Source organism: Pogoniulus pusillus, chromosome 4, assembly GCF_015220805.1.
Source record: "Pogoniulus pusillus isolate bPogPus1 chromosome 4, bPogPus1.pri, whole genome shotgun sequence".
Classification (NCBI taxonomy): domain Eukaryota; kingdom Metazoa; phylum Chordata; class Aves; order Piciformes; family Lybiidae; genus Pogoniulus; species Pogoniulus pusillus.
This window is the reverse complement of record NC_087267.1, coordinates 13,338,776-13,363,069: the sequence shown is the minus strand read 5'-3', so window position 1 is coordinate 13,363,069 and position 24,294 is coordinate 13,338,776. Positions and strand designations below refer to the sequence as shown.

At 41.6% G+C, this 24,294-nt stretch overlaps 1 protein-coding gene across 3 annotated transcripts in view; it reads right to left on the bottom strand.

Moving 5' to 3' along the window:
• Positions 1–13,998: 13,998 nt before the first annotated feature.
• ANO6 (anoctamin 6) overlaps positions 13,999–24,294 on the bottom strand; it is an 81,591-nt gene continuing 71,295 nt past the window's right edge. For 2 of the 3 annotated variants that reach the window (XM_064142222.1, XM_064142223.1), the window contains exons 16-20: positions 23,916–24,046; positions 22,952–23,157; positions 17,257–17,456; positions 16,664–16,769; positions 13,999–15,212 (exon numbers count right to left, since the gene is read on the bottom strand). In XM_064142222.1, the coding sequence (XP_063998292.1) occupies positions 15,006–15,212; positions 16,664–16,769; positions 17,257–17,456; positions 22,952–23,157; positions 23,916–24,046 (850 nt within the window). In that variant the 3' untranslated portion in view covers positions 13,999–15,005. Of the gene's footprint in view, positions 15,213–16,663; positions 16,770–17,256; positions 17,457–18,991; positions 19,051–22,951; positions 23,158–23,915; positions 24,047–24,294 lie in introns of those variants that run through there. The other variant, XM_064142225.1, reaches the window with a different exon arrangement.

Below are 24,294 nucleotides of genomic sequence, written 5' to 3'. Positions count from 1 at the left end.
AAAGAAAAGCAAAGAAGAAAACTGAGAGCTGGAGTTTCAGTAAATTAAGCTGTGCTTGTATGATAGAGAACAGGAAGGTAAATACAACCGTACCTGGTCACTTGCAGATAATGGAACCAATTCCCATTTACTTCTGGATGATTCACCACATCCCAGTGTCAATCAAAATGGATCAGAAGCATCACACCTGAAAAGTGACAGTTTTCCTCTGTTAATTATAAAGGGATCCCAGGGTGGCTTAGTCAGGTATAGATGTCTATACTCCAGAGCCCTAAAACTTGGGAGGGTGAGACTTAGCCTTTAAATCCCTATTTTCCCCACCATCTATGACATTCCGTTGAAGTGACACTACATAGGTAAGGTTTTATATGCCACTCTTTAGCACAGGAGAGTGAAAGGCCACAGACTTCACCCTGTTACCAAACAATATTCAGTGTTAAAATGCTGTAGTTAGAAAGTACATGATGTGATATAAAAAAACCTTGTCTTTCACGATGAGGTGCAAATAGAAGGTGGAAAAGCTGGTTGGATTCTTCGGGATAAACCCTGAAGTACCTAGGTCTGAAATTGAAGCCTCCTCCTCTTCAGAGGAGAAAATGGGGCCTCAGGAAAGAGTTTGGTGCCTTTGTGCCTGTTTCTGAGTGAAACAAATCTTTCAGGGTGAACAATGCTAATAGAGTCATCTCTTTGGCACATGACCCCTGCTGGAAAGAAAGTCTGTTAATCCCCTCTATAGTCTCTCTATTTATACCCTTAGGCTGCACATAAACTGGCCAAGTGCAAGAACAAAAGCTGACTAGAAGTCTCTCCTGTGACTGTTGTTCTCATGAGCTATTATCCCCTTTATTAAGAACCAGGCTAAGAACAACCTCTGTTAAGGACAATGTTCTGCAAAGAAATGTGATTGTCATGCTGATTTAGGTGAAACTCGGTCCTGTGGCTTGCCTTTCCCTCTGCCCTCACTGCTCATTTTGCTGATTGTGCTATTAAGTGGTGGTGCCATCAGCCAGGCTGGAGGAATGCCGTGACCCCAGCAATGTGGGGCACCTGGGCTTATGCATGTACCAAGATAAGTATCAGCCTGGAAGTACAGTTTCTCTTCTTAACCATTCCATTAAGACATTTGATAATATGACTTTTATAATAAAAAGGAGAAGTCTTGGACCGTGTATTTGTGTGTCACCTTATTTATGCAGCCTTCTAGAGAAAGGCAAGACATGGGACTGTTCACCAGATATTGGTGCCCTTTATTGGATTTACTTTGTTTTAGAAATTAATGTGGTTTATATTTATATCTTTTCCTTCAATAAATCTGAAGCTCACCAATAGTTGTGGTTTATCTTCTCTGCAGTTTTTAGTTGATGAAAATAAAAATCCATGCCAACACCTGGATTAGCCATGACCAAATGGATGTTCTCCTTATTGACTTGGAAGGCAGTACATTCCTTGCCCCTTTCGGTCTGTCATATCCAAAAAGGAAAATAAACCAAAGATAACTTTTCTGATCTTTCTGCAAAGTGCATTTCCAGAGACTTTCTGAGAACTTTGTGCTTGATGGAAAAGTACTATGGATAGGGAAGAGGCTTTGGAAATATAGACTCCAAACAACTCCAGTGGTTTTGATGGAGAAAAAGGAGATGTGGAAAGGGAAGGATCCATCATACTTGGCTGTACTGAACATGAGAGTTCTTCTTTGGAAAGCTGTCTGCATTGAGAGTAGCATTGAAGTACCTTAAGTTCTTGCAGTTAGAACTGTAAAATAGATTTGATTAGACTTCTGCAATCAGATGTAAGGTTTCATTTGCACATTAGAACTGAGGATGAATCATTAGACTTGAGGAGTCTATGCACTGAATGATGAAGTAAAGCAGTAAATTAGTTTTGCAGGCTATGTGGTTACAATTGTCTAACTCTTCCAGTGCTGAACAATCAAAAAAATGATCAACAGGATCTTTCAAGTCATAATCCCATTTAAGACCTGACAACAGGAATAAATGAGATCAGTGCAAAGAGTGACACATTAATTTGTGGGATTTTTATACCTGTTAATCTAAGATATTTATTTGTGAAATGAAAGTAAGCTGCTCTAATAACAGCTTAATTATAGGTAGGCCAGATGAGGCTTTTGGTGTTTAAAGACTGAAGATGTTTATGTTTTAAGAGACGAAATTCTTGTCACAGTAGAAAGATAAAGCAAAAGAGGATGATGAGGTAACGAATGGTAGGTGTTCAGGCTTATGCCTGAGGATGACAGTGGGGCCAGATATTGGACTTAGATGTGCTGGTGCAGGGTTCTTAGGAGCAATCTGCTGATCTGGAATGTCAGCCTGAGAGTGCCCAACTGTGTGAGCAGAGGTGAAGAACTGGCCAGATGCCATTTGAATCAGAAACAGTCCTATTTTTTCTTTTTTTTTGCAAGACCAAGTAAAAGCCAGAAGCAACAGCAAAAAGCAAAGAGTTGGGAATTTTTACCCACATCTGACTCATCCTGGGATATGGAAGTGAGTGAACTGGTATCTGGGTTTCATAATAGCAAGGCAAATCAAAATGTGTTTCTTAGATGTGCCCAAACCAGGCAGTCCTGAATCCGGGTGAGACAAAACCAGTCCACCTCAGAGTCAAGGTTGAGACACACTTATATCTTATTTCTGATTGAGGAAGGGGGGGAATTAGAGAACCTGTCATACATCACACTGAAGACTGTCTCTTTGGACTTGACTGAATCTACAGCTTTTCTCCTACTTATTCAGAGTTGATCTCCGAGGCAGGCGTTGTGCTGAGCCATTAACACTCATGTAGCAATTATGAGAGGAAAACTACTAGGAGTGTTGTGACTGGTTAGTGTAAGAACCCCTTTCTCTGTTCAAAAGGTCTATTTAAATATTTCATAAGATGTTTCTTTTTCTAAGAATTTAGTTTTAACTGAAGAGGGATATCTGGAGAATGGAAGTGGTCTCCCTAAGGCAGCTGTTTGCCAGTGTTGTTAGCATCAATTTGTGGAGTGACTTCTGAAAGCAAACCTTCCCAGGTCCTCCAGCATCCTTTTGGCCAAGCCTTGGTGGTCATTCAGCTTCCTCAAGATGTTTGAATTCAACTCCCTTTCATTTCCTTTCTGGTCTCAGCTCTGCCTTTTGAAGATGTCTACTCACAAGTTAAGACACCACTTGTAGCTCATTCCTGTGCTAGCACAGACATGGTTTAATATTAATCCTTGTTTGCTTAACAATAACAATTGTATCTAGTCTAAGGTCTTTTAATTCAATAACTGATAAATCAAGTGCTTTATTAATCTATGTTCACAATCTCTCACAGTCTATTATATATGTGCTGTACAAATATGATGCATTGGCTTGATAAACATGCAAATAAAGACAAGGAGGAAAAAAAGCATTTACAAGCCAAGTTACTTTCCTGTGATGTAATGGAGTCGTGAGAACTGCAGGTCATCCAGTGCTGAGGTCATCAACTGAGGGTGGCTTGGTTGATGTAATACATTCTTGCCTTGAAAGAGCAAGTGTGATCTCTCAGCTTCTGGCTGTGTGCTCCCTTGCTGCTTGCATGGATTCTGCCTGGATCTGTAGCGAGCCAGTTTGGCTTGCTGATTCAGGATGCAACTGAATAGTTAAAATGGTGCTAACTTTCTATTGAAAATGCTGCTAACTTTCTACTGGGCTGGTCAGTTGAGTCACCTCCACAGAGGGCCTGCGAATGCTGTGTGGAAGTACATAATGAAGGATTGTGGACAGGGGGAGTTGGGAATATTTTAGTACTAGAGATTTGTTACACCCACTAAACTACCTTTTCTACCTCCCCCTTTTCACTTTCCCAGCCAAGACATGGGTCCACGAGAGGTTAAAGCAATCCCAGTGGATCCTGCTGTCCTAGTCTGCCATGCCAACACACAATCAGAGAATCAGAGAACGTTAGAGGTTCAAAAGGACCTCCAGAGATCAAGTCCAAACCCCTTGCCAAAACAGGATCACCTAGGGAAATGCCTCGTTCTTTCTATGCATTAGCAATTGTGTCCATCTGATCCTGCAACAAGCTGGCTGAGAGTGCTAAACTGACAGAAAAACATTCACCACTTGTATCATTTTAGCTGGATCTCTCCTAGTTATGCCTCTTGAACTGTTTCTCCAGGATGGTGAATGAACACAAGTGATAGCAGAGAATGTGCAGGAAAGGTTGCTTGGGTACACAGGAGATGGTTGAACTATGAGAGAATCCCTTAGATTAGTTGAAACTGTGGGCTGCACTTCTACACCATATCAGTTTTCTGCATTTCTGTTTCCCCTTTGCCTGGATGAATTTGAGTGGTGGAGTTACTTTTTCTGTCTGACTATTTTTTCATCTGTATAGAGCTATATGCATACCATGGACCTGGCTCTGAGACCTTCTTACCAACAGGATGCTGAGAGGAGCCTAAAAGGAGAAACTATCTAAAGAACAAAGGTACATTAATAATTTTAATGAGATCATATGCAGACATGAAAAAAAACAAAACCCAAATCACCAACTCACACCTGCTGGTCAAAAATGTCTGCAGCTGGCCCAGTTAGTATGATGGGGTATTGAAATTAGCAAATAACTCAGTTTAGACTCTGAGAAGGGTAAGCTGGGTTGTAAGAAATGCATAAAACTCTATTTCCAAGCCCATCAATGTGGAAGAAGTTCCATCATTGTTCCCTCAGGTAGCATAGCTGCTTTAACTGCTTGATACTTAGGGCATCCTTCCCGTAGTGAGATCTCTGCACTTGATTGAGTTTATAGTGTGGATGAATCACAGAATCATAGAATCAACCAGGTTGGAAGAGACCTCCAAGATCATCCAGTCCAACCTAGCACCCAGCCCTAGCCAGTCAACTAGACCATGGCACTAAGTGCCTCATCCAGTCTTTGCTTGAACACCTCCAAGGACAGTGACTCCACCACCTCCCTGGGCAGCCCATTCCAATGCCAATCACTCTCTCTGGCAAGAACTTTCTCCTAGCATTCAGTCTATACTTCCCCCAGCACAACTTGAGACTGTCCCCCCTTGTTCTATTGCTGGTTGCCTCACTAAGTTATGCACAGCTTCCCTGTGCCTGTGCCTACTAAAGGCCACTGGAGAACTAGAGCAGCCATTGTCTCTGATTTTGTAGCAAAACCTGTTTTCATTACTTGGTCTCAAGTCCTGAGGACAGCCCAAATCCTCCAGCAGTGGAGCTTTCAATAAGACGTTGTTTGCTCTGCTGCACTGTCAATAAGATGTCATTATTTCAGCTGCGTGATAGAAAGGATTTGGTAATGGCCCTTCTTGGGGGAGTGGGGGGGGGGGATGGTGTCGGTTTTTTTTCCCCTTATAGATCACCAGGTAAAAAAATATGGGAGCAGGCTGACAAGTGAAGAAAATCAGTTCAGCTTAATATTTATGCCTCCCACTGCAAGCATTAAGTTATGGAGGGCACAAAGGCAGCCTTTTTCTTTTCTTCTTAGCCATGTGTGAAAACAGCGACCTAATATGCAAAGTGCTTATCATACATACCTATTCTAAGTGAAAAAAGACAAAAGAAAGGGGGAAAAAAAGGAACAAAGAGAAAAAAACCCTAAACTTTAGCATCTTTATAAAAGAGAACTGCTGTGAGCTCTAACAGGTCCATAACCTATTGTTAACCTGGAAGTCCAGTAGCACACCAGAGGCAGAGCAGATTTTGCCTTTCCCAGATCTAAGCCAGTTACTAATTAACAGCAGATACGGCAAGAATTTTTCATCTCTTGCTTTGGCATAGCTGTCAGTGCTGTAGCCTGAGGGCTGCCCTGCTGGGCATGAGGCTGCTGTCACCCTTGTCCCCGTGACCTCTGTCTCTGATGGAAACCTCCTGCAAATACCCCTGTCTGGTGTCACCTCTGTCCCCAGTTTCACGGCAGGCTTCTTCAGGCTGCTATCACAACACTTCCTGGTCGTCCTGGGATTTCCAGAGACCTGGTGAGATTTTGGCCGTTTCAGAAACAACAATGCTGTGTTCTTTCCCAAACTGTATTTAAGACAACGATTAAGCGACTGTGTCAGTTTCTAGCTGTCTGTAGAATCTTCTGTGTATTTAAAGTTAGGAGAGCCCAGAGGGCATGTCTGAACCCGAACAATTCAGTTGGCTCCAGGTGGAGCCTGAGCTCAAGGTACAATAGCTACTTATGAATAGGAGATTCAGAGTAGCCAGACCAGGTGCCAAGAGCAGCCCTGCCTGTTTCAATTGTGCAGGTGACTCTTAAAGGCACAGCTCTGAATGCTCAGCTTCATAACCAGCTCAGGCAGACAAATCCATTTTTTAGCTCATTAAAATAAACATGGCACAAGGGGAACATTGGTTGTATTTCTGTGGATTTTTTGGGCCAGAGGCTGCGTCTCTGATGAGTTGCTTCTTCCACTGCCTTGACCCATGCTGCATGACTGTCTGCTGGCCTGTCTACCACCACAGCCACCTGTGCCAGTATGATTGCCTGTGCCAGCACAGTCACCCATGTGTCCACGACCACTCATGCCTGCACAGCTGCCCATGCCAGCACAGCCATGCATGCTGCCATGCGCTTCTGCTCAGCACGCAGCTGCACAGACGGGTCAGCCAGAGGCAGCTGAGAGTGGCTGAAGGGAGGCAGAGTCCCTGCCCGGTTTTGTTGGCATGGCCACCAAAATGTTTTCATGGGACAAATACCCTTGACTTCTGGCTCAGCTCTTAGTAGCCAGGCTGCTACCAAACATGTAAAACCCAAGAATGTGATAAACACCAAGCAGTGTCACCTCACGGAGGAGGAGACGGATATTGAAGGCTCAGTGCCAGGCTGTGGGTGTTGGTCACTGTTTTCAGTGTCTTGCCAAGCTCTGGAAAGCAAAGGCCCTTCAGCGCCCTTGCCATAGAGGCATACATGTAACTCTGCTCTGCACAGCCAGACCAGTTTAGAAAATGGCTGTATGAATGAGGACAATACGGCTATACCAGGAGACCAAAAGATCCCAGGGAGAAAGTAAGGTGATATAGCTGCAGGGGGTTGTGGCTCCGAGCACAATTTAGCTACTCATTGTAGATGTCCTCCCAGAAGCAGAGAAATGAGGAGGGGCTCACATGGATATGACATGGATGTGTTAAAAAGGAATCTCTGATATTATGTTAATGTTGTCAGAGTTGGCTGTAATTTCCCTCCTTTTGCACACTTTAAGCATCCGAGTTTTGGGTTCTCCCCACCTCTATAAACTCTCTCTTCGTATGCTAGAGGTGGCTTTTTTGTTGTCCTAGATTGTGTTCACTGCACCATGGGAACACAGTGGGATTTTATCCTTGCTCTGCTTTTTCTTCCTTCTTTTTTTCTCCCTTCATCATTTAGGAAATGACTATAACCTACATGTGCATAGAGAATAATATATCTTGACACAATTGGATGAAAGACTTGTTTTATTTATTCAAAAGGAGTATTTTACAGTGTGAGACAGGCCAGGAGTTGCATTCTTTATAGTCAGCAGAACACCCATCAGCATGTGAATGTGCATCTGAGCTTGAAAATAGACAGCAGATATATGTTCACATGTGCACTTTCACACTCTGTGCTAGGACTTCCTGGAATACCCAGAGAACTGATGAACCCATTCTGAAAGCAAGAGAAGTGATCTAATTTCTTTGCATTATTGCTGACTGATAAACTGTAACTTTAATCCCAGTGATTTCCTCTGTTTATTTTAAGGATGGCTCTATCAGAGAATGCAGAAAAAATTATGGAAAGCAACTCAAAAAGGCTCTTCTTTTGATGCACTTGCCAGTCATAAATAAAACCAACTTTCTTCAATATTCCTGGAAAGAATTTGTTACTATGATCAGGCTAAGTCACGGATGGGGTATTCTGTGACCCATGCTGGGTTTGGCGGAGGGGAGAAATTAATTAATGCAAGAGGATATTTATAAAAATATAGATATTTATTAACTTCAGTATTTTCAACTCTCTCCACCCCCAACCACTGAACTTTAATATTAAATTGTTCTTTACACGGTTATGAAGACATTATGGGAATATATATCTATGGAAACTTATTACTAACTAGCAAACATTGAATCTATTAACAGAGAGAGAGTTTTCTCTGCAGCTTAACGCTGCTTGGGGTCTTATACAATAATCTGCTTTCTGCTTTATGGCAGAGGCAATAGAAATTACAGAGGCATTTAAGTATTTACTCATAATTTGGATTAATAAGAAATCACCCTCTGGAGCTATGTCACAGCCTATTGCAAGTGTCCAATTCTTCAGGGTCTCTGCCTGTGGACTTTGAGGCTGGAATCCTCTGGTTTCAGGGAAAATAAGAGTCTGACCTTGCTGCTGATTTCTGCTGGCTGCTCTCTCCAGGGGTACCCAGGCAGGCTCTCCAGGTGCAGAGGCAGGACTCCGTGCAGTCTGAGCACAGGTCTAATGCTGGCTCCTCAGGCCGATCGAATGCAGACAAGTGGCTCTGCTCCTGGCAACTTGTGGCAATGGCACACACCAGGCAATCATACAAAGGCAGGCATAAAGCTGCAAGGCAGTATGCAGGCAGGCAACAAGCAATGTGGCAGAGCCACAAGCAATGTGGGGAAGGCTGCACATGAGCCTGTGCACCCCTATTTATTGAATGTGGGCACAGAATTAATGGTCTCATTGGCCACTGGAATGAGCAATCAGGTTGGCAGTCAGCCAAACCTTACCATGCTAGGCAAAACCCACAGGCCTGGACTCCAGGTATGGGAATCACATGGGCCCAGCACCAGGCAGGCACAAGCTGGGCGTGTGGGGGCTTACACAATCAGGTGTCCTGGGCAACTGACTTTATGGCCCCGGTCTGTTGTGCCCCTTTGTGCTCATTACCCCTGGTGCAGGCAGAGACATGTCCAGGCAGAGCAGGCATAAATAAGCCTGCCTTCAGACCTACAGGCCCTCCACAACAGGCTGTTAAGATAGGTTATTTTCTTATGAGGAAAGGATTGCCCTGCACTCTGTGGAATATTTTTTATGACTAACTAAATCCATATCTTTTCAGTCTTTTGTGTACCTGTTACTGTTCTATGGCTGAGGCCCATGTAAATGCAAATAAAAATGAAGCTTGCCACCACTGGTGCTGCTCCCTTGTGTGGGAAATACAGACTTAGTAAGCTGGAGAAGAGACGTAGTCACACCAGATAAGAATCTAGACTTGTGTGAATTGCTGATACTTTTGCTGATATCTCTGGTGATGTGCAAGTGGAGCAAAGTGATGAGGTGGAGCAGAGCACAGCTTGCTTTTCGTCTGGCACATATTTGCTATCCAAAATAAGTGCAATTCATCCACTCTGTGACAGAAAGAACTAAAACTTAGCAGGCACCACCAGGAGTAACGTGCTAATTTGGATATTTATGTAATAAGAAGAGAAATACTGAATCATAGAACTGGCAGAACTGGAAGGGACCTCAAGGATCATCCAGTTCAATCCTGTTGCTGTAGGCAAGGACATTTCACACTAGATCAGGTTGCTCAAAGCCACAGCCAGCCTGGCCTTAAAGCCTCCAGGTTTGGGGCTTCCAGCATCTCCTGAGCAACCTGTTCCAGTGACTCACCACCCTCATGGTGAAGAACTTCTTCCTAACATCCAATCTGTACCTACCCACTTCTAGTTTTGCTCCATATGTACAGATATGGCTGATACATATGAATGTATCAGTCATTTTAAAAACACATTGTCCTCATATAGATTTGGCCTTTAAGATACTATATCATATTGCTTGCAGGACAATTGCTTGTCCCTTCCAACGCCTAACATTTTGTGAATAACCTTTACTATGCTTCATCACAGAGTTTGTGCTGTTCTCACTGCCAAATTGATGCAAGAGCAGTAGAACAGCTTGGGCATTGGCATCTGTATGACACGCATCAGCAGAAAACAGGTTGGAAGTGGGGGTGAATTGCTTCCACAACTATCATAAGGTTACTGAAAACAGATCTTAGGAAATAAAACCGACATGCCTCAATTAAAAGGATGTCTCTAAAATTGCTCTCTAATCTTCCTTAGTCTTAGAAAAGAATTTCCTCAGTGTAGAAGAGTCAGAGCAGAAGCAGAAGAGAACTGATGGCTAGCTGGGTGAGTGTATGGTAGGGAGAGAGAGAGAGTGGACTGCCTGGAGGTGGGAGCATCGCAGATAAAATCCACATGAGGAAATAAATGATGAGTCTGAAACATAACACAGGGTTTATAATGACAGAAGCAAAAGGGTATAAAAACCTAAAGTGTTTATTTGTATGAGAACATAATGGCCCTTGTCATTGACTTGGTGTTGAAAGCAATGACTTCCATCCAGGGGATGCAGACAAATACAGGAGATAAATTTCTGTACTAGTAACAGTTTAATGGGAAAAGATTGAAAAAGAGGAGGAATATGAAAGTTAGACAGGGATGACATTGTAAGAATTTAAATGTGGCATTTGGCAGCAGTGGTGTTCTTGATGGAAAACCAAAGAATGCTAACCAACATTAGACACATTGATTTTTAAAACAGAATTTATTTAATGGCAATAAATACAGAGAATTCTTAATATTCAGAAACTAATAGCAAACATTCTTAGGAAAAAAAATTACATTCTGAATCTTATCAATACACACAGACTAAAACAGTGGTGATGGTCTGTAATTTATGGTTCTTGTTAAGGCAGTTCAACAGTCATTGGCTCAAATTCGCCCTGACTTCAACAGATCTGTACAAAGGAAGAGTCTGGCCTACAGATCAAGTGTAAAAAACATGGTCAAATGGATTAATATTTTAACCCTAATGTTATTTTTCACTTTGAGCAGATGTTTAAATATGATTAAAGTGACCTAGCCTAAAAAAGTAGAAAGGTACAAATACTGGTATATTTGCAACTGCCCCCACAGCACATTGTTCTGATGCCTCCACAGAGCTCCCTGTGTACAAGCAGAGCACATTTCACAAGCTGGAGGTAGAGGCTACAGAAATTACACAGCTTGAATCAAACTCCTAAAATGTAATTATTAGGCACTCTGTTGTTTTCTTCTCGTCTTTCATGCAGAACTGTGCTGTGAATAATACTATGCATATGGCAAACTGAACTGAATTCCTCATATAATGTCTTCTGAAATGAAATGTTGCAGCTACATTAGCAAGGAGTGTGGCACTTCAGAAACAAATCACTTGAGCAAAAAGTGATTTTGAGTAGGTGATGCTCACACAGCACTCGCTGCTCACTTCAGTCTGGCTCTGGTTTTGGTTCTCTGTATTAAGTGCCTGCCAGAGACCATTAAGCGCATATCTAAACTCTGCCTTCTGGTTCAGTTTAAACCAAGAGAAATCCAGTCCATTTGTCCAGAGCCTTATCTATGGTGGGAAACACTATCCAGAAAGTGGGGATAAGAGGGTGACTAGTTTCAAAAGCTTAATCTTCATCTGAACAAAGAGGGTAAGGTAGAAAGATACTGAAAGCTGACTGTTGCGGGTACACAGAATCACAGAATGTTAGGGGCTGGAAGGGACCTCAAAAGATCATCCAGTACAACTACCCTGCTCGAGCAGGATCACCTATAGCAGATCACACAGGAACACATCCAGCTGGGTCTTGAATATTTCCAGAGAGGGAGACTCCACAACACCCCTGGGCAGCCTGTTCCAGTGGTCAGGCACCCTCACAGTGAAAATAGTTTTCCTCATGCTTCCATGGAACTTCCTGTGTCTCTGCTTCCACCCATTGCTCCTTGTGGGCATTGCCAAGCAGAGTCGGACTCCATCCTCTTGGCACTCATCCTTTACATATTTATAAACATTGAAGAGGTTACCCTTCAGTCTCCTCCTCTCCAAACTGAAGAACCCCAGCTCCCTCAGTCTCTCATCATAAGGAAGATGTTCCACTCCCTTCATTATTGTTGTGGCACTGTGCTGCACTCTTTCAAGCAGTTGCCTGTCCTTCCTGAAATGAGGAGCCCAGAACTGGACACCATATTCACGCTCTGCTGATGTGGCATGGATTTTAAACTATTTTAAAGACAGGAATACAAATTCAATAATTCTGCTTTAGGAAATGCTACCAACTGATGTATACAGGTGCAACACAGAGGCCACAGGAACCAAACAAGGAGCAGAAGAACAGGCACTTCTGAAAATCAGCCTTAAGCTCCACCACTACTCACAGTGTGACCTTAGCCAAGGCGTTCAACTCCTTTGTTTCCTAGTCCTTTTACCTCTCAAGAAGAGCAACAAAAGCTTCCATAAGACCAAATAATTACATAAACTGGTCAATTTAATGAATTTAATTTTCTACCTTTCCCCCCACCCCCGGAGGATACCTCCTTGCTGCCCCAGCCCTTCAACACCACACCTGAAAAGGTATCTAAGGCACACTGGGCTGTGATCACTTATGGGGGTATGAAACTGGTATCTCTCAGCTGAACACAGCTTCAGATGGGGGAAGGACTAGTTCAAAGCTAAAATCCAAAGCTCCAAATTTGAAAGGAGTTGACTGACTTTTCTAAACAAAAATATTTTGCACGGGGAAGTCCTGAATACTTCACTAAAACTGTTCCACAAAACATTTCTTTTGGACAAAAGTGTGGCTAAACACACGTTTGGCAGGACCAGAGGCAAAGCCCACAAACTGAAATGCAGGAACATCAAGGGACAATTTTTCTCCACGAGGATGACTGAGCACTGGCACAGGTTGCCCAGGGAGGTTGTGAAGTCTCCGTTCTTGCAGATATTACAAAGCTATCTGGACATGGCTCTGGGTAGACTTCTGTAAGTGGACCAGATGACTTAAAGTAATCCTTTCCAACCCTAACTGCCCTGAGATCTGGGGAAAAGGTCAAACCAGTATCTCAGGGATATATCTTGATAGGAAATTCTGTCTTGTTTAGAAACTTCTAAGTGTTTGTTTTTCTGCCTAATTTATATTTGCCTCCTGGTAAATTAAAGAGGTACAATTTTGGGTCTTCAAGAAAAGACTGGATGAGGCACTTAGTGCCATGGTCTAGTTGATTGGATAGGGCAGGGTGATAGGTTGGACTGGATGATCTTGGAGGTCTCTTCCAACCTGGTTGATTCTATGATATGATTCTATGATATGGTTCTATGATATGAAGAAATGAAAAACAAAAGGGAAAGGGTAGAATTCCCTGTGCAAAGAAGCACTGCTTCCATCACTACTCTAGTTGACTGTCATTTATCATTACACTCTATCTGTTTTTCTGTCCTGCATCTTTTGTCTTCAGGTGGTGTTTCTCTGGGTGTTATAGTAAGTAAAATTCAGTCCTTCAGTATCAGAAATGGAAGTGGTTCTCTGAAGCCTCTGAGTTTGTTCCTTTCATCTTTCCTGAACTTTTTAACCAAGATTTTCTCTGGCATTCTTCCATGCACTCCTGCAAAGCCTTGTTGAGGGAAAGCTTATGTATTGTGGGTGCCAAAAGGCCTTCTCTCATGTGCGTCCCCTTCTGGTTTAAATATGGCTGTTTCAAAGATTAGGCTTGAGGTACACAGTAGTCAGGATTTGGAAGTTTTGCTACAAAAATTCAGACATTTGATTATTTCTGATTATTAATGGGATAAAAAACATCTTATAAATGCTACTTAGTTTCAGTACAAAGCTATATGAACAAGCTGCCTAAAAATTCAGCTTATCTGTTACAGTTAAGAATAGTATAAAATTACAATGCAACAGTCATCACCTGGTTTGCAGAGTACAGGCACACTTTTGCTTTTTAACACAGTTTTGGTTTTCAGAATTTGTAGAAATCAGTTCTCTAAAACTGTTAAAAAGAGAAAGCAAGATAATCTGGAGTAGCACTGCTGCAGACATAAAGCAGAGCTCTACATAGGTGCTTCATCTGTAATTCTCTAACTCCCAGTCTGCAACTGCAGCCAAAATAGCCAAGCATATCTGCAGCCTAACTTGAATATGACTGATGGCTCTAGCACATGCATCCATACCTTTAGCAACTTTCCAGTTATTTAAAGCTTCATACCGTGGTTAAGGCATGTTAAGTGGTTTACTCCAATATCCAGTTTTGACAGATTCATGATCTTGTCAGCATTCCCTTTATCAGGCAATATTGTGTTACATCCAGTCCAGCACATTCTTCTTCCATGGAAATCTCTTAGGGAAGAGCACAGTGTCTCTGGTGAGGGAGAAATGCAAAAGACATCCCTCCACAAATATTGCTTTAGTGCGTGAGAAGACTTTTATCACTCGTTACTGTTACAGGTAGAAGACCTTCAAGGCTGTGGTCATTCAGAGCAGAATGGGCAAGTGAACTAATGAAACTGCATTGGCTAGGGAAAGATAAAATGCCCATATTTTCTACTCACTCAGAGTGCTGTGAAGTCAGTTTGTATGCATTGATTTCAAAAGCAATGCTCCTGTTTACACAGATGAATGGGATGGGCTCACAGTGCTGCTGCTTCTTGTGATCCAAGTCCATGATTAATTGAAATACCTTGTTATCCATTTAAGTCTCAGTATGCATAGTTAATTCACTGTAGCACACAACAGCACTTGCTATGTCATTTCCAATGGCTTAACAACACGATTTTGAGTTGTATTTTCCTTCTCTTTCCTTCATGGTTCATTTTTTCCCTCTTCATTTTATAGTTTGCATTAGCACCTTCTTCAGAAGCCATGATGGTATTCTTACAACAAATAATTCTTGTTCTAAGGTTTTATTCAAGTCAAACAAGAGATCTAATGGCTGATGCCTGAAGTGGAAAGCACTCTGTGTTTGAGAATTCATCTGCATTGTCTTAAGAAGATAAATACTTTTTATCTTCACGTTTAAAAACAAAAAGAAGTCCTGCTAAAGCTGTTTAAAAATTGATAACACTTATCTGAGTCACAGTGGTTTCATTTGTCCAAGGGAAACAGGTAAATGAGCAGGTAACCATTGCAAGAAACAATGTTTGGTAAAGGGAATTAATCAGCTATTGGCAATATCTGGACAGGTATTAGTTGTCTAGACATTATTATTCTGTATATAAAAAAGTATTTATTCAGCTTTATGTTGGAAAGTGCTGTCTATTCCTTTGATAATGTTCTCAGCTATTTTCCCCATAGTTTTCTTCACGACTTTGAGATCATTCTCATGCAAGAGTTTCTGCGTTAGGTACTTCTCTCGTTTGACCTTGCTCTTGGTCTTTTGCGATACATCCGGAATTAGGTATGAAATAATAAACTTCACCGAGTATATGATATGCTGGGTAAGGTGAAAATGAAAAAATGTCAGTCAAGAGGAACATTATTATTATAAATGAAATGCCACATTATCTCTTAAGACTCTGAGCTGGTTCTGTACCAGTATCTATCACAGCAGAATGGTATTTTAAAGAGCAGACATGACTAATGATAGAATAATTGTCTGATAAACAAGAAATTCTGATTTTCTAATCCTGCTTGTAGCAATGACTTTTCTGCCCGCTCTGGGAGAACCCTGGTACCCAGTGATTCCCTGCTCTATGGAAATATTGGTTACAGTTTAAGATAGTTACAGAGTTGTCCAAATTACTTTGAGGCCATGGACTTGGCTGCAAGCACTCTGATCTGATGGGTTTCATGTTTCTGGTTATTTCAATAGTCTCCAGACCAGGCCTGAAGTACATTTAATAGTTACATAATACCAAATATTCCTGTCCTTTGTCTTGGACCAACTCTCATCTTTCATAAGCCCAGAATGTAGCTGCAGAGGAAGGAAACCACGCTTTTTGCTGCTCATCTAGACACTCACCTCCTGCAGTGACAATCTGTGCTAGTTTGAGGCTAACTGGAATATTTTAGTGAGAAAAATTACATTATAGGCTGTGAAAAAGAAACAATGGTGATGTCTACTTCACTCACAGGCTTGCTGAGATGTATAAGAACACAAACACAAACATTGATAAGACAGAGTGTGTGTCTCTGTCTGTTGGAGTGTGTGTTTCTGCTTGGATCTGTGTAACTAATCCTTCTGCTTCTAACTCCCTTGGCCGATCCTCCAAACTAACCTTGCATGTAAGGCATACTCTGGGATAAGGTAGAGGGGTGGAAAGAAGGTGGAAGGGTGGTTGGGAGCCCCTCCTGGGGACTTTGATTTCTAGGAGGGGTATTGTGTTTCTGCATTACCTTTAACTTGTATATTTGTGGAAATAGTTGTATATATATTGTAAATATCTGCTTGTATATTGTGCTAAGCTGTAAATACAAAGCTTCATTCCTTAATTTCCAGCCGGTTGAGTCTAGTCTGGGTGATTTAATCAGAATGGGGGGGGGGAGGGGCAGGTAGCTCCCAAATCATCACACCATCTCATCTTCAGAGACTTGACTCTGCTAGTGTACAGGTATTATTTATATATATTAGGCTGCATGTAAGCTTCATCTAAGTATATGTGCAAATAGTTTTAGTATAACTATCTCCTCTATTTCTGATAGTAAAAATTATTTTACAGTTCTTCAGAAAAGAAACTGTAAACATAGGGCAATCCTCAGCTGATGGCATGACTTCAGAGACTTCTTTCTCTAATGGTGCTTCATTTAATATACACCTCCCAGGCTCTTGCCCATGCTTGCACATATCACCAGTTCTAATAGCTGTGTCTGGGCAGAATGTCTGCAAAGGATTTTCTACATGAAGAGAAGTTTAAATAAGTAATGCTTGAAACACGATACACTTACCTCCATGACGATTATGAAAGCCAGCTTGGCTGCAGTGACATGCCAGTAGTATATGTTATGCTCATACTGGTGCGGGTGACCAGGGGGATAGCGGAAATCTCGGTATCTGAAAGCAGTGCATGAAGTCAGGCCCTAGGCTTAAGCATCTGCAGTACTGCACTGTGGCCAGAGGGTGGAGCAAGACATGTCCCTGCTCTGTCTGTCCAGAACAGTTAGCTGCGTGTAAGGACAGCAGTGGGCAAAATCCTATCCGCAAAATAAGCTATACTTGGCTGAATAATAATAATAATAATAATAATAATAATAATAATAATAATAATAATAATAATAATAATAATAATAATAATAAAAAAAAATTTATTATCATTATTGTTCTATCAATTCTGTCCTCATTAGCAGACTAAAGTAAAAACCTTCTGAGCAATATAAACTTAAGGGTGAATACTTCCACTCTGTTCTGCCATTCAAAATATGCTGGATTTTACTGCATTTTAACATTTCCTACACGATATTCTTAAACCAAATGAGGTGATTCAGATATTAAAAAGGTATTTTAATTTTTAGCTGGGAAAGGATGGTTATTTGATGCTCACCTGCATGTCGTTTGGTTCCCAAATGAAGAGGACAATGGCTTGCTTGCATTCCTGAAGTCTGAGATGTTGAAGACAGAAAGTGTACTGTTTATATACCCTTTCATAGTGTGACTGCTGTGACTCCCATAAGGAGGGACTGAAAAGGACCAGTAGTAAACCAGACGAGGAATCATGTCAGATGTAAAAGCTATGATCATAGCCTGTATTTCAGAAAAAGAAGACAAAAAGAGCAGAGTACTTAAGAAATAAGCCTTAATATGCATGATTTTGCCATATATAGTATCTCAAAAGTTACAGTATGAGCTAAAAATAGAAAATATGTGCTTTCTCAGCCAGTGATTCTCTCTGTAAATGAGCATGTAGTCACTCATGGGCATAAACCAACGTCCTTCTGGAATGTGCACTCTGTAAGGTTTTTAAATTATGTTCTCTCTGCTGGATGCCTTTAAAAAGTTAGACTATAGCACACTTTTTGCCTCATAGGCGTGCAGTGGAGGTCAGTAGCCAAACTCACTTTAAGGTAAATGTCAACAAACATGCTTGCTGTCAGATGTCCTTATGAGATGCTGCCTGAGGAAACTCATGGAAACAATAGAAGAGTCCTTCAGTAATAGAAAACTAAATGTTACTAGACACCCAGAAGTGTAAGCAAAGAAATTAAATTATATATTTACCTCTGGTCCTAGAAACCTCCTACTCTTTCTGAGGTGCTAGACAGCCCAAATTCAACTTGGCAGTTGTTGCTTCCTAGGTTCTAATGTCAGTACATTTGGAAATTGCCCTTGATGCCAAGATAATTTTTTTAGTAACAGCTACATAATGCTGTTTTACATATGACGTGACCATTTGTTTTTATCTCACTCCCAAGAGAGTCCCTGTCCTACTCAGTCACAAACTGGGTAGGAAATTGGATCCGTGGGTTTGTTGTGGGAAGTCTTTTCTAAATTCATGACCTTCCCAAAACATCCTATTCTGGAGAACAGGTTAACTATGTTTAATCCAATCTCCTCCTCTGCTACTGCAAAGTCAAAAGGTTTCCCTATGAGGAAGACTTTCCACTGGCAAGATCTGTAGTTTAGTGCCTAGCAAAAACCTGCCTGGACAAAGCATTATGACAGGTGCCTATAGTACCCAGCACACAGGAGTCACAAGTTGCACTTCAAGGCTGAAGTAGAAGTCTTTTGTCCCAGGGTAGGAAAAAAAACAACAAATGACATCATGGATGGAAAGAACCAAGTCAGAGACATGAAGGAGAAACATGAAGCAGAGATATACTGGGTTCTGGGGCAGGAAGCTTAGGCAGGGGCAAAGGGGCAGAGAAAAGGTGTGGGACAGAGGAAGGAGAAAGTTAAGCAGTAATGGGCAATAGAAGAACATAAGAGCTGGTAAATATCTGTATTGAATTCCTCTTCACACCTATATGTGATTTGTGCAGCCTGTATTTCCTTATTTTCATATGAGGCAAAAAACGTCCATCTTTATTCAGCATTTCTAGGAAGACAACCCAGCCTGAGGAGGTATTTGTAACAGTTTTAGGAAAAAAAGAGAGAAAGCAGAAAAGGTGGAAAGAAATGCAGACACCTTTTCTACAGTTCCCCAGACAGTGCTGTGGTGGCAGTGTCGGAGCCTAGAACAGCCACTGTGTCTCCTGCTTCTGTCCCTAGCAGTTCAGTCATGCCCTGTGATGCCTCAGGCACTCCTGCAGCTGTGCAACACATTGGATCATGGCACTGACCTGGCTGGGAATCTCTGCTGGATCCATTCCCTGATCTGGTTCATCGTGCGTTTCCCAAACTGCTGGTGCCAGCACAACACAATCAACAGCAACAAGGAGAAAAGTCAGAAAAAGGAAAGGGGAAGGAGATTGAAAAGGGTACAAGACACATCCCACCTCAAGCAGCACCATCACCAAATGATGAACACCCTCCTAATGTTTTACCTCCTGAGTCAGCTTACTTTGAAATACCTGAGAAGCTAAGCTCTAGTCAAGACAAGAGTCTCAGAAACAATGCATTTGAGGTTGTGGTCCCTGATCTGCATTTAAATATCGTTAAAATTGAGTTCAGGTGAGATAAGTTAATTGGCCTGATGAGAAAGAAAAGGGAGGCATCTAAGACGAACTTAAACATTTCAAGGATAAGATTCTCTTTTTTTGGTACTGTACTCTGGTTTCAATCAAATGTAGCTGGCATGCACTTTCAAATACTGTTTTTAAGCATCATATGGTAGTGTGAAATGAAGTGAAAATTATGTGCTGTTTATATTTACGTGCAGAGTAGGTGGTTTTGGCTGACAGGAAATATATATTACCACGTCTTGCAGTTGCATGGAGATAACCTCACACCTAAATTACTTTGTTTTTAACTACAAGCACAAAAAGTTTTAGTTGAAACTTATTTCTGTTCATTACCTCATCCAGTCAGGCCATAAATTAACTAATAGCAACAGACCACTGAAGTAAAAACATCCCTTCTCCCTGTGGACTAAATGATTTTAACACTGCTTCTTTGTATCATTTAGAAAGATGCTGGAATATGGTATTTATTCAACTTAGTATTTACCCTAACTAATCTCTTTAGCAAGGCTCCAGGTTTCTCATCATCCTAAATCTGAACCCTGTCTCTTTCTTCTCCCTCTCTCAAAATGATATCCAGATGTGGTCCAGAGAGTTGCAAGAACAGAAATATGGAAGCTAATCCTGCAGCATCTTCTCAAAGGGAAAATATTGTTTCATCCTGGATTATGGGCTGCATTTCAGAGTATTGCACTGGAGAACTGCAAACAAATAGCACACTCTCTGCTTCCCAAGCTTTAAGGCACACTGTTCTCCATTTATACCATAACTAATTGAAATGAGTCTTCAAATCAGCAAGGGACAATTTGGTATCATGCAGTAGCAAATCCAGTGCCTGAATGGTAAGTCTCAAAATTGATAGCTCTCTGCAAAAGTATCTTGGAAGTTACTAGCAAGTGTTAAAAAAGTAATGCATGGAGGAGAGGATAAGACACTACCGAAGTCTGATCAGCTGAAACATGTCACATAGAAAAGAAGTAACAGCTTTGGTGTGCTAAGGAAAATTCAAGGCAGGAACAGAAAAGCAAAGATTGATGATCTATGCTAGATCCTGGATGTCGAACAAGAGAAAAAAAACACTCTTAAAGAAGAAAACTGCTTCTAGCATTTGCTTCATGGTCCACACTTCATTAGCAAGAAATATGGATCTCTCTGAGATCCTTACAACACCCACAGCTGGGCTTTCTGAACGTGACAATCTGTGGTGCAGTGCCTCTTGCACGCTAATAGCCCCACTGGTGTCAACAGCAAAGGCACTGCATTCACATTGACATTGTGTCTAACCCGTGAGATCTCCAAAAGGGGTGACTCTAAAAGAAACATGCCTGCAGCTAGGAGTCATATCAACATTTGGATTGCATGCCTGTCAAGGAAAGAGAGTAAAATCCAAGCTGTAACTATACTTTTGCACATCAAGGACTCCATGGTTTTAGTGATGCCTTGAAGGGTGTAGCATGTATGGAGAATTAGCTTCAGGTAGGCTGTGACCAAGTAGTCACAGACATCCATTGCAGGGTCATTTTTCTTCAGAAAGCAGGGCATCAGTACATTGCTAACAGAAGCATCAACATCTGAGTCATTGTTAGGTCACCAAAGTCATTTTAATTCCTGACTTAAATATCATAGTGACTATGACTAAGGTACCTGTAACAGTATTTTAAAGTAATTGGAAGATGTATACCCAACTTTTTACTTCATAGTGGTACTATAAGATCCAGCTGGATAGACTAGAAAAGATGGTTAGCTTATCCAATAACATAACACATTTGGGTTTTTTCCAGGGCACCAGAAACTTTTTGGACTTTTATAAGATTTTTAGCAGCATAGCTCTAAAGAGGATATGTCACCTCTACTTCTAGACAGGCTAGTTGAAGCTATGGTTTGTCTGTGAATCTGCATTCTCTGCTGGGATTTGCATCATTTTTTAGGAGAGTTATCAGTTACAACTTTTCAATCAAGCACTAAACCAAAATATCTCTGGTGCCACCTGACATTTCTAACAATCTCATCATGTGTTTCCAAAGTTGAATTCTTGTGTTGTTTTAATTTTAACACCAGATTTACTAGTAGGACTTGGATGTTCACATGTCTATGCAACAGCTGGATTTATGCTTGTCTTGCCTTTAGCACAGCAGTGCAAAACAGACAGAGCATATGCTTGAGCTTGATGTCTGCCTCACAGACTCTCTTATGAACTTTTCCATCCTCAGGTTCCCTTTTGCCACCAACATTTCTCCATGCTTATCTCTTTGTCTTTATATCCTCCTGATCCTCCTCAATACATCCCAGCTATGTTTATCAGAAAATCGCAGAACCACAGAATTATTGAGGCTGGAATAGACCTCTGAAATAATCAAGTCCAGCTATGACCTAACACCACCACATCGACTAGACCATGTCATTAATTGCCACATCCAGTCTTTCCTTAAACACCTCCAGGGACAGCAACTCTGCCACCTTCCTGGGCAGTCCATTCCAGTGTCTAATTTCACCTTTCATGAGGAAGTATTTCCTAACATCCAACCTAAACCTCCCCTGGCACAGATTCAGGCCATGCCCTCTCACCTTGTCACAAGTTGCCTGGGAGTTACTGTTGAATTGTTTTATCGTGAAACCGAGTTCCAAACAAGAATGGTAACAGCCATTTAGAATACCTAAAAACCTATCTGGTAGCGGAGGTTGACATAGAGAACTTTTCTAATCACTGAAATCCACCCTGAACTCCTGTTTCTATGTGTTATCATCCCTGGACCCAAAAGAACAACACCAAGCTACTGAAAAAATGATAAACCAGTAGGAAGTTTGGTGATGGAAACTTGTCTATTAATTCTTCAGGAACTGCCTCATCTTCCAGGGGCAAAAAAAGAACTTAAAGTGGAGGGAAAAAAAGAGAGAGGAATATGCAGGGACACATATACCTGAGATACAGGAATATAGGTTCACCTGCTTATACAGACCATGACTGAGACACAGAAATAAAAGTTCCTGTCCTTATTTAAATCTGAATTGTTCTTTAAATTGAAATAAGTTCCCTAACTATGAAATTAATATCTGTAGTAGAGAGCTGTCTCTCTCCTTTAAGCCAAAGCTCACCATTCTTTACACAGGCAGAGCCTTCTGTGAGAGCTTGGGCTAAGATGAACTCTTGTCTTCAGACCCAACTGCTTTCTCCAGCAAATACCACTGAGCACAATAAGGTGCTATTATTGAAAGGATGACATCCTGGAGAAGACTGAGAGGGGATCTGATTAGTGCCTATAAATATCTGTGGGGTGGGTGTCAAGTGGAAGGTCCAATCTCTTTTCAGTGGTGTGCAGTAATAAGACAAGGAACAACGGACACAAAATGGAACATAGAAGGTTTCACCTCAACATGAGGAGAAACTTCTTTACAGTGAGGGTGACAGAGCACTGAACAGGCTGCCCAAGGGAACTGTGGAATCTCTGGAAACTTTCAAAATCTGCCAGGAAATATTCCCATGCAGACTACCCTAAGTGATCCTGCTTTTGGCAGGGGAGTTGGTCCCTTCCTGGCTCTGTGTGATTCTGTGATTCCCACATTTGCATATAACACCAGCAGTGAAGGCATTTTGCATCTTTCAGTTGTTGGCACCATACTTACATTGGTGACCACTGCCAGAATGGCTATGCCTTGCATAATGGGCTGCCAGGCACCGATGTCTTGTGCCTTCTGCGGAACCATGCGCCTGAACTGGGTCGTCAGCTTCCATGCATCCAGACGGATTTCCAGCATGTTGTTAATGAGAGCCAGGAGAGGGCCCAGGGGGAAAGACGCCACAAACAGAGTGACAAAGCCAAACTGTATAACTGTCAAAGGGAGAGGTTACATACATTGATGCGGCTTTCACTTATATGTGCGTGTCACAGCATGTATATATAATGCTCTGGCTATGGAAGAGAGAGACAAGAAAGAGTAGCTGAGTTCCTACTGAATCTTCTGTATTAAAAGGTAGAAACACAACTACTGAAAAAAAAATTGTAGGCAAAGGGGACAGGAAAATGTTACAAGCCACAACACATCAAGAGGAACTATGATGTATATTTAAACATCCATTTCTTTCTTATGTCTTCATCGTGACAATCTGGAAATCTAATGACTGACTGAGTGCTGCGCTGGAGAGCCTGAACTAATAATCATCTTAGCCATGCTATCACAGACTGGATGGTGGCAACAAACTGGTGATTTGCCAGCTCCCAGGAAACCACCAATTAGTCCCATGATGGCAGAATCCCAGTAGAGTAGTCTGACACAGGGCTCTGCTGAACAAAATGAGAACATGGCCATGATCTGCCTTCTGGATGTGTTTCTCAGACGACAAGACAGGAAGCAGAAGTACTCCTCCTTGTGCAATCACATGCTGTTTCATAGTTGTAAATTGGATTAAGGCTTAGCTGCTTAATAAAAGCTTGTAAAACTATCTGTAATGGCTCATTAAAGCTTGTCTTGGAAAGCATTAATGTCTCCTCTGTCTATACACTTATTAAGCATTGCTTGTATGAAGATTTTCATTAGACCATGCTTCTATCCAGCAGTGGTAGTGAATCTGAACTAAACTACTACTTACCCATTTCAAGGTACTCATAAAACAGTCCAAGTTTTCCAATGGACTGCAGGTGGTAGTCGTGTTCCCAGCGTGGAACAACTTTTTCTGATCCAGCAGCTTTACAGTGCCTTCCGATTAGATTCTTCATGCAGCTGTCAGCCAAGGAGAAGAACAACAGTGACATTGGTAAAATAACCTAAAAAAGTCAGTAAATTGAAAAAAAAACCCACAACTTTGCTGTTTGTGCTTTTATCACTTTGAACAGTTATCATAGTAGGCCGAATAGGCCAAAACAGTCTTGCCCAGGCATGTTTTTCTGCTCTCCCTCCTTTGGCTATGGGGAGAAGCAACCATGGGAAAGAGGACAAAGAACCTGAAGCCACTGAGTCTAAGGACTCTG